At 44.3% G+C, this 12,444-nt stretch overlaps 1 protein-coding gene across 1 annotated transcript; it reads left to right on the top strand.

Annotated features, from left to right (window-relative positions):
* The first annotated feature begins 269 nt into the window (after positions 1–269).
* Positions 270–937, top strand: LOC141027819 (uncharacterized). The gene is made up of 2 exons (XM_073505275.1): positions 270–466; positions 535–937. The coding sequence occupies exons 1-2, from the start codon at positions 270–272 to the stop codon at positions 935–937; spliced, it is 600 nt and encodes a 199-aa protein (XP_073361376.1).
* Positions 938–12,444: the final 11,507 nt, after the last annotated feature.

The following is a 12,444-nucleotide window of genomic DNA, read 5'->3' as shown; positions in this document are numbered from 1 at the left end:
GTTCGCATACAACCACCCAATCGGAGCGGTTCCATCACCACAAGCCCACGATCACAGACGCAACACCAACCCACGATCTGCACAAACCGCATCGTCAGCGAGATCGTGCAGTTCATCCGATGCGGCCATCCCACCCCGCGCCCTCCCCTTAAATTCAGACCCCAGCCATAGGCCTTCTCATCCACAACAACACAAGTATCCATTGTGCTGCCACCAAATCGCTCCATCACATCCATCTCCACGCAAAACACCAAGCCCTACTACCGGCCATGGCGTTCGCCGACGAGTACCAGGGCGTGGAGGCCCACGGCAACACCAAGTTGCACGTCATCCACACCAACGACAAGAAGCAGGTGGCGATCACCCTCGCGCAGTACGAGCGCCACCTCAGCCTCCAGCGCCACAAGATCATCGAGCGACGCAGAAACCCGCCCTCTGCCAACTCTCCATCGGCAAGAAACACCCGGTGTTGCTCTTCCAACTGAGCGCCGCTGAAAGGTGCACCGTCTTTGACAACTTCCTCACCGACCCTAGGTACACCTTTGCAGGCTTCTCCATCGACGGCGACAAAAAAAGGCTAGAGCGCGTCAATCTGGAGGTCGCCAACTTTGTCGACATCGAGAAGGAGTGGAGGGTGCCCGAGACAACCAAGGAGTTGGACTCCCTTGGAGACGTCTCCGGCATGCTCATCGACGACTACTACAACAACATGAAGAAGAAGAAGATCACTGACGACGAGCACAAGCGCTGGGCCACCCTGCCTCTGTCCATGAGGCACATCGAGTACGCGGCAAAGGACGCCTACGCAGCGTACGAGATATGGAGCCGCATCACCCTCACCCAGGACGGGCTTCGCCGTGCAAAGCTGGAGAAGGAGGACCCCCCCCCCCAAGAAGCGCGCCAGGAGCAGCTGGGATGGGGAGACACTGACTGGTGAAGAAGAAGATGGTGCCGGCCAAAGAGCCACCAATGCCAGCGTCGTTTTAGAATTATCATCAAATTTGCTTTATGTTGTTTGCTTATGTATCGTTAGTTTGCTTGTGATCATTTGCTTTTGCTGAACTTAGTTTGCTTGCCATGCAGAATCGCTTGTAATGATGTGAACTTTGATTATGTTAGATTGCTTTCTGTTGAAATTATTTTGCATGATGAACTTGTCGTACAGAATGCCTGTGATAATTTGTTTTCTATTGTTTGCTTATGAATCATTAGATTCGAGCAGTGTGCAAATAGGACGCATGCAGTGCAAGTTGTGTACCAATGCAGTACAGACTCTGTCAAATGAAGTTTACACATACTTAAGAAAGCAGTGCACGCCCCTAAATTTGGAAAAACAAATAGATAAGAGAAAAAACACAAAAAGAAAAATGCGATCTGCATATGTAGTGCCGAAAAATATGAACGTGCAGTACACAAACGTATTCAATGCAGTACAAGAATGATTTACTAAGTAGTGCACTCCCCTACATTGGAAAAAAGATTACATAAGAGCAAAAACACGAAAACAAAAATGAGAACTGTGCATGTAATACGGACTGCGTGCACATGTAGTACAGAACTCTGATCAGTACACTGCACAGATGGTTTACAAGGCAGTGCACGCCCCTACATTGAAAAAAAATGTAGTGCGGAAATATATGAACGTGTAGTACAGGAACATAATCAATGCAGTACAAGTATGTTTACTAAGTAGTGCACTCCCCTACATTGGAAAAAAGATTACATAAGAGCAAAAACATGAAAACAAAAAATGAGAACTGTACATGTAGTACGGAATGCTTGCACATGCAGTACAGAACACTGATCAATGCAGTGCAAGGACGGTTTGCTAAGCAGTGCGCACCCTTACATTGAAAAAAAAAACAATAAAAAAAATTGACCACCCAGGTCCAGCCGGCCCCAGCCAGTTTCATAGTAGGTCTGCGCCAACAGCAGGCGAGTCGTTCTAAGCCACGATGCGTGGGGCCGGGCGCACAAGGGCCCACAGGTCAGAGAGCATAGAGCAGCGAGCGCCGTGTATAAGCGCCCAAATAAGTAACCAGAGGAGTTCGATACGGCTGCCTCGCCAGCTCTTATAAACAGGTCGGGCGCGTTTTCGGCGGGCGAGGTAGGACTAAATATTAGAGCGCACACACAGCGCACCGGGAACCAGCCGTGCTCACAGGCCGACTTGGGCTCAATGCGCTTCACTCCACGAATACAGGCCCAACACACAAAAGAAAGGCCAATGAATTTTTTTTTTAAAAACCCACATACCATACACAAAACGCAGGCCCAACCACGCGTTCCGCAGTTCGTCTTGATATGACAATGCAGTTTGCCATTTTCAGGTAAGCAGTCCTTTTGCTACTCAAATGCATTCGACGGCATTGAATCAGAACCAATCCACCACCTAACACCAACCACAAACATTTATTACTTCCGTTGCTCAATTGGTTGCATAAAAACGTATCCATTCGTGCTCCAGACTAACACAACTCCTCCCCCCGTTCCTCTTTTTCTTCAAATCGTAGATCTAGGGTTCATCCCATCCCCAGCTCTTCGCTGGAATTCCACTGAACCAGCCATGGACTGTAAGTGTGGGTGTTTGGCAAAGATGGCGCCCGTAGCGGACACATGCGTGTACGCAGAAGGTCTGGAGTTCACCAACGCCGAGTGGCGCAGCATGCTCGGGTGCCTGATGATACCCAACAGGGGGTTTCGGCTGCCATTTCTTCATCGCCTCACAACCGCAGATCTGCAGGAAAGTTGGGTATGTTTTTGCCCTCACAATTCTGGACATAATCTAGCCTGCAAATCCACATCTGAATATATAGTTCAATCAATTTGTTCAGTAGTGTCAACAAAAATACAAAACATAATTTGTATTGTTGTTCAGATTTGTTAGCTATTAAGAATAGATGCTTCCACCTATTTTTCTTCAGTACCACACCAGGTATCGACAATAGTTAGATCAGAACCCCAACACACGAACAAAAAAAGGGTCAGTAGATCAGCGATGCAGTTCTGTTGACATGCTGGCGAAGTACACTGTAATTGACCTTGCAGTACAAGCATGTTGCAGTATATATATATCCTAGTAAAACTAGAGGTCAATTCCGTATATAAGTTTCTTCATACATTGCAACTACTTTAGAAAATAGCAGTCATATATGTGTAAGTATTTAAGTCAACATAAACACATCATCCTAAGTATAAAGAAAAATATTCGCTGTTTACTTATAAAATTCTTTTAACACCCATTCCAATATGCAGAAACTGCCATCCACAATAAAATTTCATGCTCCGAGTTCAGGGAAGATTACTTTGGAGACAGAACACAAGGATGGGTATGCAGACATGCAAGCTGACTACCACATCGACTCTGAAGACTGCATCAACATAACTACTGGTTGGAAAGATTTTGTCTCCCAGAATGGCTTTGACGTCGGAGAAGTGGCCATGGTGTTTTTCTACAAAGCAGAAGACTCCCTCAAGTTTACAACATTTGCACTCTAGGCTGTCTAATATGAAGCAAACAATATTTATAATGCTTTGATTATGCTGTATGCTTTTAAAATTATGTCCATCAGACACTTTGAATGATGCCTATTTTAAAGTATGCAACCTCAACTGCATCATTTTATCATCCTTTTTAGACAAGTTGTTGTTGGCAGTAATGCAGTTCTCTCAAGCACATAGTGTGATCCTAATAATAAAAAAAGCAGTCCTCTGAACAGTAACAAGGAAATGCGAATGGTCGAAACTTTGCAGTTAACATATGATGTTCAAAAATAATTCTCATAGTATGGAGTTCAAAATAATTCTTATAATAACTATTCAGCTAACACAAGCATAAAATGGACCATCCATTCTAATACCACAATAGAAACATTAACCACACTGCTAATGCAGTACGGAAGTGCATATTATGAAGTCCTATAGAACACAGAATTCAGTTTAAGAAAACAGAAATCTCATAAACTGCAATAACCACTGTAAAGTAGCTACAACGAAGTACACTACTAACAAAAATACAGTGCACAACAACGTATGCCACAACTACAACAAATAAAATTAAAAACAGTAGAACTACAGACATGTGGTAGACTATCGAAAAATACTCCCGAAACAACGTATGCCTAAAAATTGTCCAACCACTAAACTATCAAAAAAATACTCCCGCAAAAAATTACATGGAAGACACGGCAACTGGACGAACAGCATCAGCTCTCGTTTAAAAATTGCAATTACAAAATTACAATTATACCCGCAATACAATGAATTCAAACCTATAGCAACACTAATTACAATATTCAAACAGGCATGGACGCGCAAAAATCCAAAAAATCGTCAAGAACAGAGGAGCGCACGAAGCTCTCCCGCCTGCACAATCAAAATAACAGGAATTGGAAACAAACTCCTAAAAATTAACAAATTATAGAGTGAACGGACCGATTAAAACGAACGCAATCAAACAATTCCTACTAAAAAAACAACATGCGAGCACAAAAACTCACATCTGAAGTGAACACGGACAAACAGAGAAAGCTCGTCCGCCAAATCCCTCGATTTGCAAGCACTCTAGTAGATTTTCCTGTAAATTAGAAAGAATAAAGGTAAAATGATATACAGAGACAAACTAAATCACCCCGCAACACCCGATTCCACACAGAATACGCGGGCGGACCGCCAGAAAATGAAGCAGTTCTCCCGTGTAGCATTGTAGTGCGCGACGTAAAGAAGATGCAGTTCGCTTCTGTTGAGCATGCAGTGCCGAAGTGTTATCAGAATAACTATTCTGATAATATTATCAGAATAGACCGGCTGTATATATATATATAGGACTGAGCTATTTTGTTACTAGTAACAGAATAATATTCTGTTACCCCCCGCCTGATGTGTTTTTGCAATGGCCCAAACGCTACACACAGAAAAGAAAGCAAAAAGGCCCGCGACCCTCTCATCGCATCACTCCAGCCGCTGCCTCCTCCGTCCCCAACGCCGCGGGCCGCCGCCTCCGACCCCCACACCACCGGCCGCCGCCTCCGCCCCCCACGACGCTGCTCGCCGTCTCCCTCCCCAACGACGCCGGCGGCTAACCCCCTGCTTCCACCCCGCCGCGGCGCCGCCCCCTGCTTCCACCCGACGCCGGCGCCGCCCCTCCTGCTTCCACCCGACGCGGCGCCGCCTCCTGCCTCCACCCGATGCTGCGTCGCCCTTCCTTCCACCCTCCGCCGGCGCCGCCCCCTGCTTCCACGCGCAATCACCGCCCCCCCTGTTTCCACACGCAGCCGGCGGCCTCCCTGCTTCCACGCGCCTCCGGTGGCCCTCCTACTTCCAACCCCCACCGACGGGAGCCACCCCAGCACCACCAATCGCCACGACAAGCCTTCTCCCAGCCCCGCAGTGGACCGTCGCATTGCATCGCCGCATCTGGTGGCCACAGCACGCCATCCAACTCGGCAGTCCAACTACTTGCTCCACGGTCGGTCGCTCAAGGAGCTGCATGCAGGCCACCCCGTGCTCCGCCTTGGATCCGGCTCAATTTCTCCCTATCATCTTGTTTCTCATATCATGTTGTTTCTTTTCCAGTGAAAACAGTTAAGGTGGACGTGGGTTCATGGCCGGAGCTCGCTGACGACGGAGGACATGGCGCTCCACCAGCATAGAAAGCCCCAGCCCTTATCCTGCTCGTAGTAAAGGCTTCCCGGGGCTTCAGTTTTTTCAGTACACCTTTGGATGCATTTTTGATTCATCTTACAAGTCAAGAGCTTCCTTCAGTTCAAGGATTAAACAAAGAAAAGATTGGCGCACTGCAGTTTTGCATTTTAGTGCAAGCACCCTAGACTCCCATGAAATATCTAGTCAAAAAAATGGTTGATCATAAGTGCAAGTACACTACACACGCTGAGCTGCAACGGGACACGGTGACATCACTTCTTTTGGGTTGTTTTCTTTATGAATCTGCATTTTTGTTATTAAATTCAGTACAACGAAACACATGAATCCCCAGCGGGTACCAAATTACTGATTCCTTAAAACAATTAGTAGATTTCACCATTGGTTGGTCTACTTGTGTAAATCTGTCAGTTCATGACAAGTAACTTCTGATGCTAGGAATGCAGGATGTTTGTGTGAATCTTGCTTGTTTCAAAGAGAAAAAGTGTTGGTACTCGCATCACATGGTGTACTTGCACCACATAGTTTGTCCGTGCATTTTGTTGTGTCGTTCTACTGTATAACTTGTTTTTCCTTTTTCCTAGCTCATGTTTTTCTTGATACTTGTTTATCTCATTATCACTAAAAAATAATAGAAGCAGGAGCATCAAATGGTAGTTCAATTTTGCTAATTCCTACAGTTCTACATTTATGTGGTTAGAAACAGTGGTTCATTTATCTAATTCCTGTGGTCTATTATTCAACCGATGTCGTCGCTGTTCTTCGCCATCTACTAAAGGTCAGCTTTCGTCATCTCATCCTCGTATCTCCGCGTATGTTCAATTGATGCTTGCTTGAGAGTTCGCAAAACAAAATTTTGAACTGTGATCTCTAAATATTTTCTTGATGTCTAAACAGGACCAATTATAGCATGTTTTCTGTTTGTATGTATTTGGTTGAACTATTTAAATTTTTTAGTGAAGTTCAAACTTCTTGATGTGTGAAGGTTGAATAAAATTTAGTTTTGTACGTAAGAGGTTCGGCCAATTTTATTTTGCTACTGAAACCAATCATTTGACAGGGAGTTCAAACTTTTTGTACAGGAAAGTGCACGAACACTCCTGTTTCAATAATGCATAAAAATGTCCAAACGAACCCCGAAAAATCCCAAAAATTGACACAACACTCATGTTGTTCTATGTTGACACTAGGAAAAAAATTGAAATCGAGAAGAGGCAATGGATATCGTTTTGTCCAGAAATGCGAAATGTTCCCTACCGAAACCATCAGGCTTGTTGTGAGAAGCTCTGGTTTGTGAGAAGCATATCCCCAAACCTGCCCCAAATGGGACAAAAAATTTACCACGACATGTTGATGCCGCTCCATGACAGCATGCCAAGTTTCATGAATTTAAGACGACCTTTGGATTTACTAGAATTTAAAAACCAGGTATCTCAATGTTTGCGGCCGAGTGACGATGGCAGGGTGTTTGACATTCATTCCCATTTCTTGCATGGGACGTAAGCATGCAACCAAGGACACATATTTGAATTTTCAACTAATTTACATGCATTAGAGCATGTGCATGTAGTTCAAATTTGAATTATGCACATGAATGCATAGAAAATTCAGTTAATATTTAAAAATGTCCAAGAGAACCCCGAAAAATCCCAGAAATTGACACAACACTCCTATTGTTCTATGTTGACACTAGGAAAAAAATTGAAATCGAGAAGAGGCAACCGATATTGTTTCGTCCAGAAAGGTGAAACGTTCCCTACCGAAACCATCACACTTGTTGTGAGAAGCTCTGGTTTATGAGAAGCTTATACCCAGACCTTTCCCAAATGGGACAAAAAATTTACCACGACATGTTGATGCCGCTCCATGATAGCATGCCAAGTTTCATGAATTTCGGACAAATTTTGGATTTACTAGAATTACAAAAGCAAGTATGTCGACGTTTGCCGGAGAGCCACGGTGCCGTGGTGTTTGAAATCCATCCCCATTTCTTGCATGGGACATACGCATAAACCCATGGACACATATATGATTTTACAACCCATGTTAGTGCAACGGGGCATGTGCATGTAGTTTAATTTTGAATTGTGCACCTGAAATGGCTAGAAAACCAATTTAATGTATAAAATGTTCAAACGAACCCTGAATAATTCCAATTCTTTTACAACACACATATAGTTGCATGTTCACTGCAGATAAAAGGTCTAGCAATTCAAACACCGTCCATTGCCGCTGTGACGCCATTATGTAATTCAAATCAAGATGAAAAATCAAGTAGATCCCACACTATTTATTATCACCAACCGTGTGAGCTGCAACACAAAATATCCTAGAGCACCGTCGATGTATAGTACGCCTATGAATTACGCGAGAAGGTGCGTCGACTACAGTCCACTGCCGGCATCTCAAGCACACTAGCTCGCTCCCAAATATCATTTCACTGTTCAATCGTCGCCGGTGAAAGATGGGCACGTGGACCCGCGTCGTGAGGGCAACTTTGGTGGCCCAGTCCGGTGAGAGCGCGGCTGCAGCTGCCATGCGCGTGCTAACAAGGTGCATGAGCGCGGCCGCAATCTGCGACCGGGCGGCCAAGGCAGCCCAAACGGCCGCTGTTGCTTCTCAGGTGGCGGCAACAACATCTACCTCGGGGATAGCATCTGGCGAGAGCGGCACAGCAGCTGTCTGTTCCGCAACGGCGGCCTTAGCCCTGATGGAGGCCGCCCACGACCATGTCGAAGCCGTCAACGCCTAGCTCGTGGCGGTCACCGCACCAATCGAACGAAGCTTCTCCGTCAACGGTCGACAACCCACGACCGAAGAGTTGGCAATCGCCGAGAGAATTCGAGCAGTCGTCCGTTCCTCCGCCGCATACCTTGCAACGACGGAGCCCGTCCAAGCCCAGATCACGACCGCCCATGCCCAACTCATGGCGGCCTTTTCCAAAGAGATGGTGGACGTGGATGGCGAGATGCTTGCCGAGTATGGTGTGATGGATGCCATGGAGCCCCTTCCCCAGGAGACCGTCGGGCGCGAGCTGGACATGGAGGCGGCGGCGGAGATCGACGAGCACCAGCCGTAGTAGTACTCTTTCTTTTGTTTAATTAAGAGTGCCGGTCTTTAATTTGTTAGAGTAATGTTTAGGTCAGCTAGCTCTGTTTAATTGCTGAACTTGCTCGATTAAGAAGTGTGGGTGTGCTGTAGTCTCCTTTGTGTACACAAATTATGCAATGACGTGGATGACCACTGTAACCAGGAAAATTCGAACCAAATTTTTTTACGTTCAAACTCATCACACACGGGTTAAGCTATCTGAATCGTTTGTGATGTTCACATATCGAACACAGTTCTGAATAAGGGACCGTGTCTGATGACACTTTGCGCGTCAGTTTTTTTGCTGAAGCGATTCCAAATTTCCGGGTTCCACGGAAATATCTACCTCCCCGCCCCCTCCCCCTTACCAAAAGCCACATTTCCCCTGTTTCCTCCTTCCTTTACAAGTCGAAACCTTCACTCCTTGCTTGTAGCGCCGCCTCCTCGCCGGCGACCCTCCTTCACGCTGCTCGGCCTCGTCTATCCAAGCAGGTAATCCACACTCGACCCCCATCCTCCTCCTCCTTCCACATCCCACATGCCCCGACCGCCGGCGCGACACCTTCCACCCAAATCACTGACCCCTCCAACAAATAAGTGCCGCCCTAAGCCATGGTGCACGCAGTATAGCCAGGATCTCAAGGAGCATTTGGCAGCGGAGAAGCAAATCGCGGCTGCACACGCGGATGAGGTCGCGGTGGCTGCCATTCGTGCCGACCCCCAGATCTTGGAGGAGCACCTTGCCATTTGCTAGCTACGCCAGTTAAGCATGCTCGGTTTACCCGTTGTGTGTGCTGCTCCTGCCTTCCCTTCAAATTCTAGTGAATTGTGCTATCTAATTTTACCATGCAATCTGTTGCTCTAGTGTATATGTTCTACGTGTTGTGCAGTGTGGTGCTCACTTATTAACTGTTTTGTTAATTAGTTGTCGTCTTCAGTCAACTGTTTGGTTCAATTCTGCAAATGTGATGTTCAATTCTTCAGGCTGCAATTTTGTATTGCCTTCCATGTGAGAAATAAATCGAATTTATCTTTACAAAATACATGATAAACGAATACAATTGCTATATTTCCAAGTTGTCAAGCATGCTTGATTTGGTTATACATTGTGCAATGTGGTGCTCAGTTAACATTTGGTTCATTTGTGTTGTGGTGTTTAGTTAACTGTTTGGTTCAATTCTGCAATGCGATGTTCAATAGTTGTGGGTGCATTCTGTTATTGTATACCACGTGAGGAATAAATTGAATTTGGCTGTAGTAAATACATGAGAAACAAATACAATTGCTATATTTCCAAGTTGTTAAGCATGCTTGGTTTGTTTAACTGTCTGATCTTCTATTAGGAGTATGTTATATTGTACAATGTGGTGCTCAGTTAATGTTTGGTTCATTTGTTGTGGTGTTTAGTTAACTGATTGGTTCAATTCTGCAATGCGATGTCCAATTGTCGTGGTTAGAATTTTGTATTGTTGTGCATGTGAGGAATAAATTGAATTTGGCTGCACTTAATACATGAGAAACATATACAAGTGCTATATTTCCTAGTTCTTAATTATGCTTGGTTTGGATAAATGGGTTTTCCATGTGGCTTGAATTAATCTGATGAATCTGCAATGTGCTTATTTTTCATCAACATATTTTACTGATAGCATGCGAACTCTTACTTAACCTGATGACTAACTACCTTATATGTGTTGCAGGAAAACAATGGGAAGCACTAAGGTTTACAATCGAGGTTAGCACGTGCATGGTCCATTGTCTAATAGCACATTATTGTGCAATTGCAGGAACCATTCTAATATTTAGGTTTTTAACAATTTGGTCTTGCACATGTAGGTCCTGCTGTCAGAGGTTTTGACCCACTGTTCGACCATTTTTGCATATGGGGAAATGAGTTGTCCATGAATATCAATCAAGTCAAGAAACTCAGAAAGATTGTTAGGATAAAGAAATTAGCGACAAAAAACAACAAGATCTTTGTCTGCACAATGAAGAAAACATCAGTTCACTACAAGATGGTACTAACTATTATACCTTGCGTTTTTTTATTCCTTTGCCCCATTTCCAATATAGAGAAGATATTTATGCACATCCTTGTTTTCAGGCCTTTCCAAAGCAGTTCACTGATGATTACCTCTCAAACCACCTTTATGGTCAGGAGGCGAGGAAGGTTTTCATACAACACCCACGGTTCAATAATGAAGTGTTCCTGAAGAGGACGAAGGGCGGACGGTCAATCATCCATAGGCACTGGCCTAAAGTTGCAAAGACCTTCAACATGAATAAAGGCTCAATATTCGCCTTCCGCTTCAGCAGTTTTCCAGATGAGATGCATCTGTCTATATACCTTCTATGATGCTAATTTCAAAACGTTCTACATGTTGCATGTGAAACTTGATGCCGGTGCAGTTGTGTAATGGGGTAGCTGAGTGCTGAAGCTATATCATGTTGTACTCTGATGTATTTCAATTATGAAATCCTGCTTCCTTAATATGGAAATGAAATATATTATGTGATTAATATGAATGTCAATTAGATTAATAAATGGATTATTAATAACAGGGCAATTAGTCTGCTAATGGCGAATTAGCCTGCTAATTGGGTTTTGCTATTACAAACGGTTATTGAGAAAATACCGTGGGCGATGACCTCAGGCAACGCACACAGTTTCTAGGAATAAACCGTGTTGGATCAATGAACAATCACACACGACCTTCTCTTGAAAATTGTTTGCGTTAGCCCACCTTGCGCAAACGTTTAACACATAAAAATTGTGTGTGATGGACAGCCTTTCCCACATAGTTTCTTCTACGCACCGTGTGTGATGCATTCAATAACGCAAACGATAAAATTGTTAATATCGTGTGCAATAGCAACGTTATCACAAATGATTTAACGGGGAAAATTGTGTGTGATGTACCTATGAACGGAAACGTTTTCCTTGGACGATTGTGTGGGATGTACATACGAACGGAAACGTTTAGTGGGGACTGACTGTGTGGGATGTACTTGCGACCTGAAACAATTGTGCCTGTATAATTGTATTTTTTTAGCTCTACTATACGTTTTACTGTATTTGAGCGCTCGCCGGTCGCACACGACCTCATTTTTCCGAGCGTGTGTGCCAGGAGGGCATATCCCCGACGGTTTCTGGGTCGTGTGGGAAGGACCCCCCAATCGCCGTCACTCACTAGGCGACGGTTCCAAATGCCATCGCAGAAAGGGGTTAAAAACCGTTTGTATAGCATCGACGCGTACCAATGCAAGCACATCACATAAAGATTTCGGAATTGTAGACACACTAGCACCCAATTCACATCAAGCAAAACACTCATAATGTTTGATCTTGACTTTGATAGTAGGTTCCCATTCATCATGTAATTTTCTAGGAATTGAAACCTCTAATTCCAACTTTTCTTCTAAAGCTTTATTTTGTTCATAAGAATGGGGTCAATTTATCATGGGTTGCAACAAACAAATATAATCAATCAAAGAGCAACTACCATAATTAAAGTCTTTGTAATCCAAAAGAGTGGGCACATCACTAGTTAAAGTTTTGACCTCTTCAAACCCACTTTTATCAATTTTCTCAACAAGATTTTCACCCTCCGAATTATCGGGACGCCTTCTAGCTAAAGTTAACTCTTCTTCAGTCCCTTTATTATAAATATTAATTTTACTAAACAAAGAATC

The sequence above is a fragment of the Aegilops tauschii genome, chromosome 1 (assembly GCF_002575655.3).
Source record: "Aegilops tauschii subsp. strangulata cultivar AL8/78 chromosome 1, Aet v6.0, whole genome shotgun sequence".
Taxonomy (NCBI): domain Eukaryota; kingdom Viridiplantae; phylum Streptophyta; class Magnoliopsida; order Poales; family Poaceae; genus Aegilops; species Aegilops tauschii.
The sequence above is the reverse complement of the archived record's forward strand: the minus strand, read 5'-3'. Positions and strand labels throughout refer to the sequence as shown.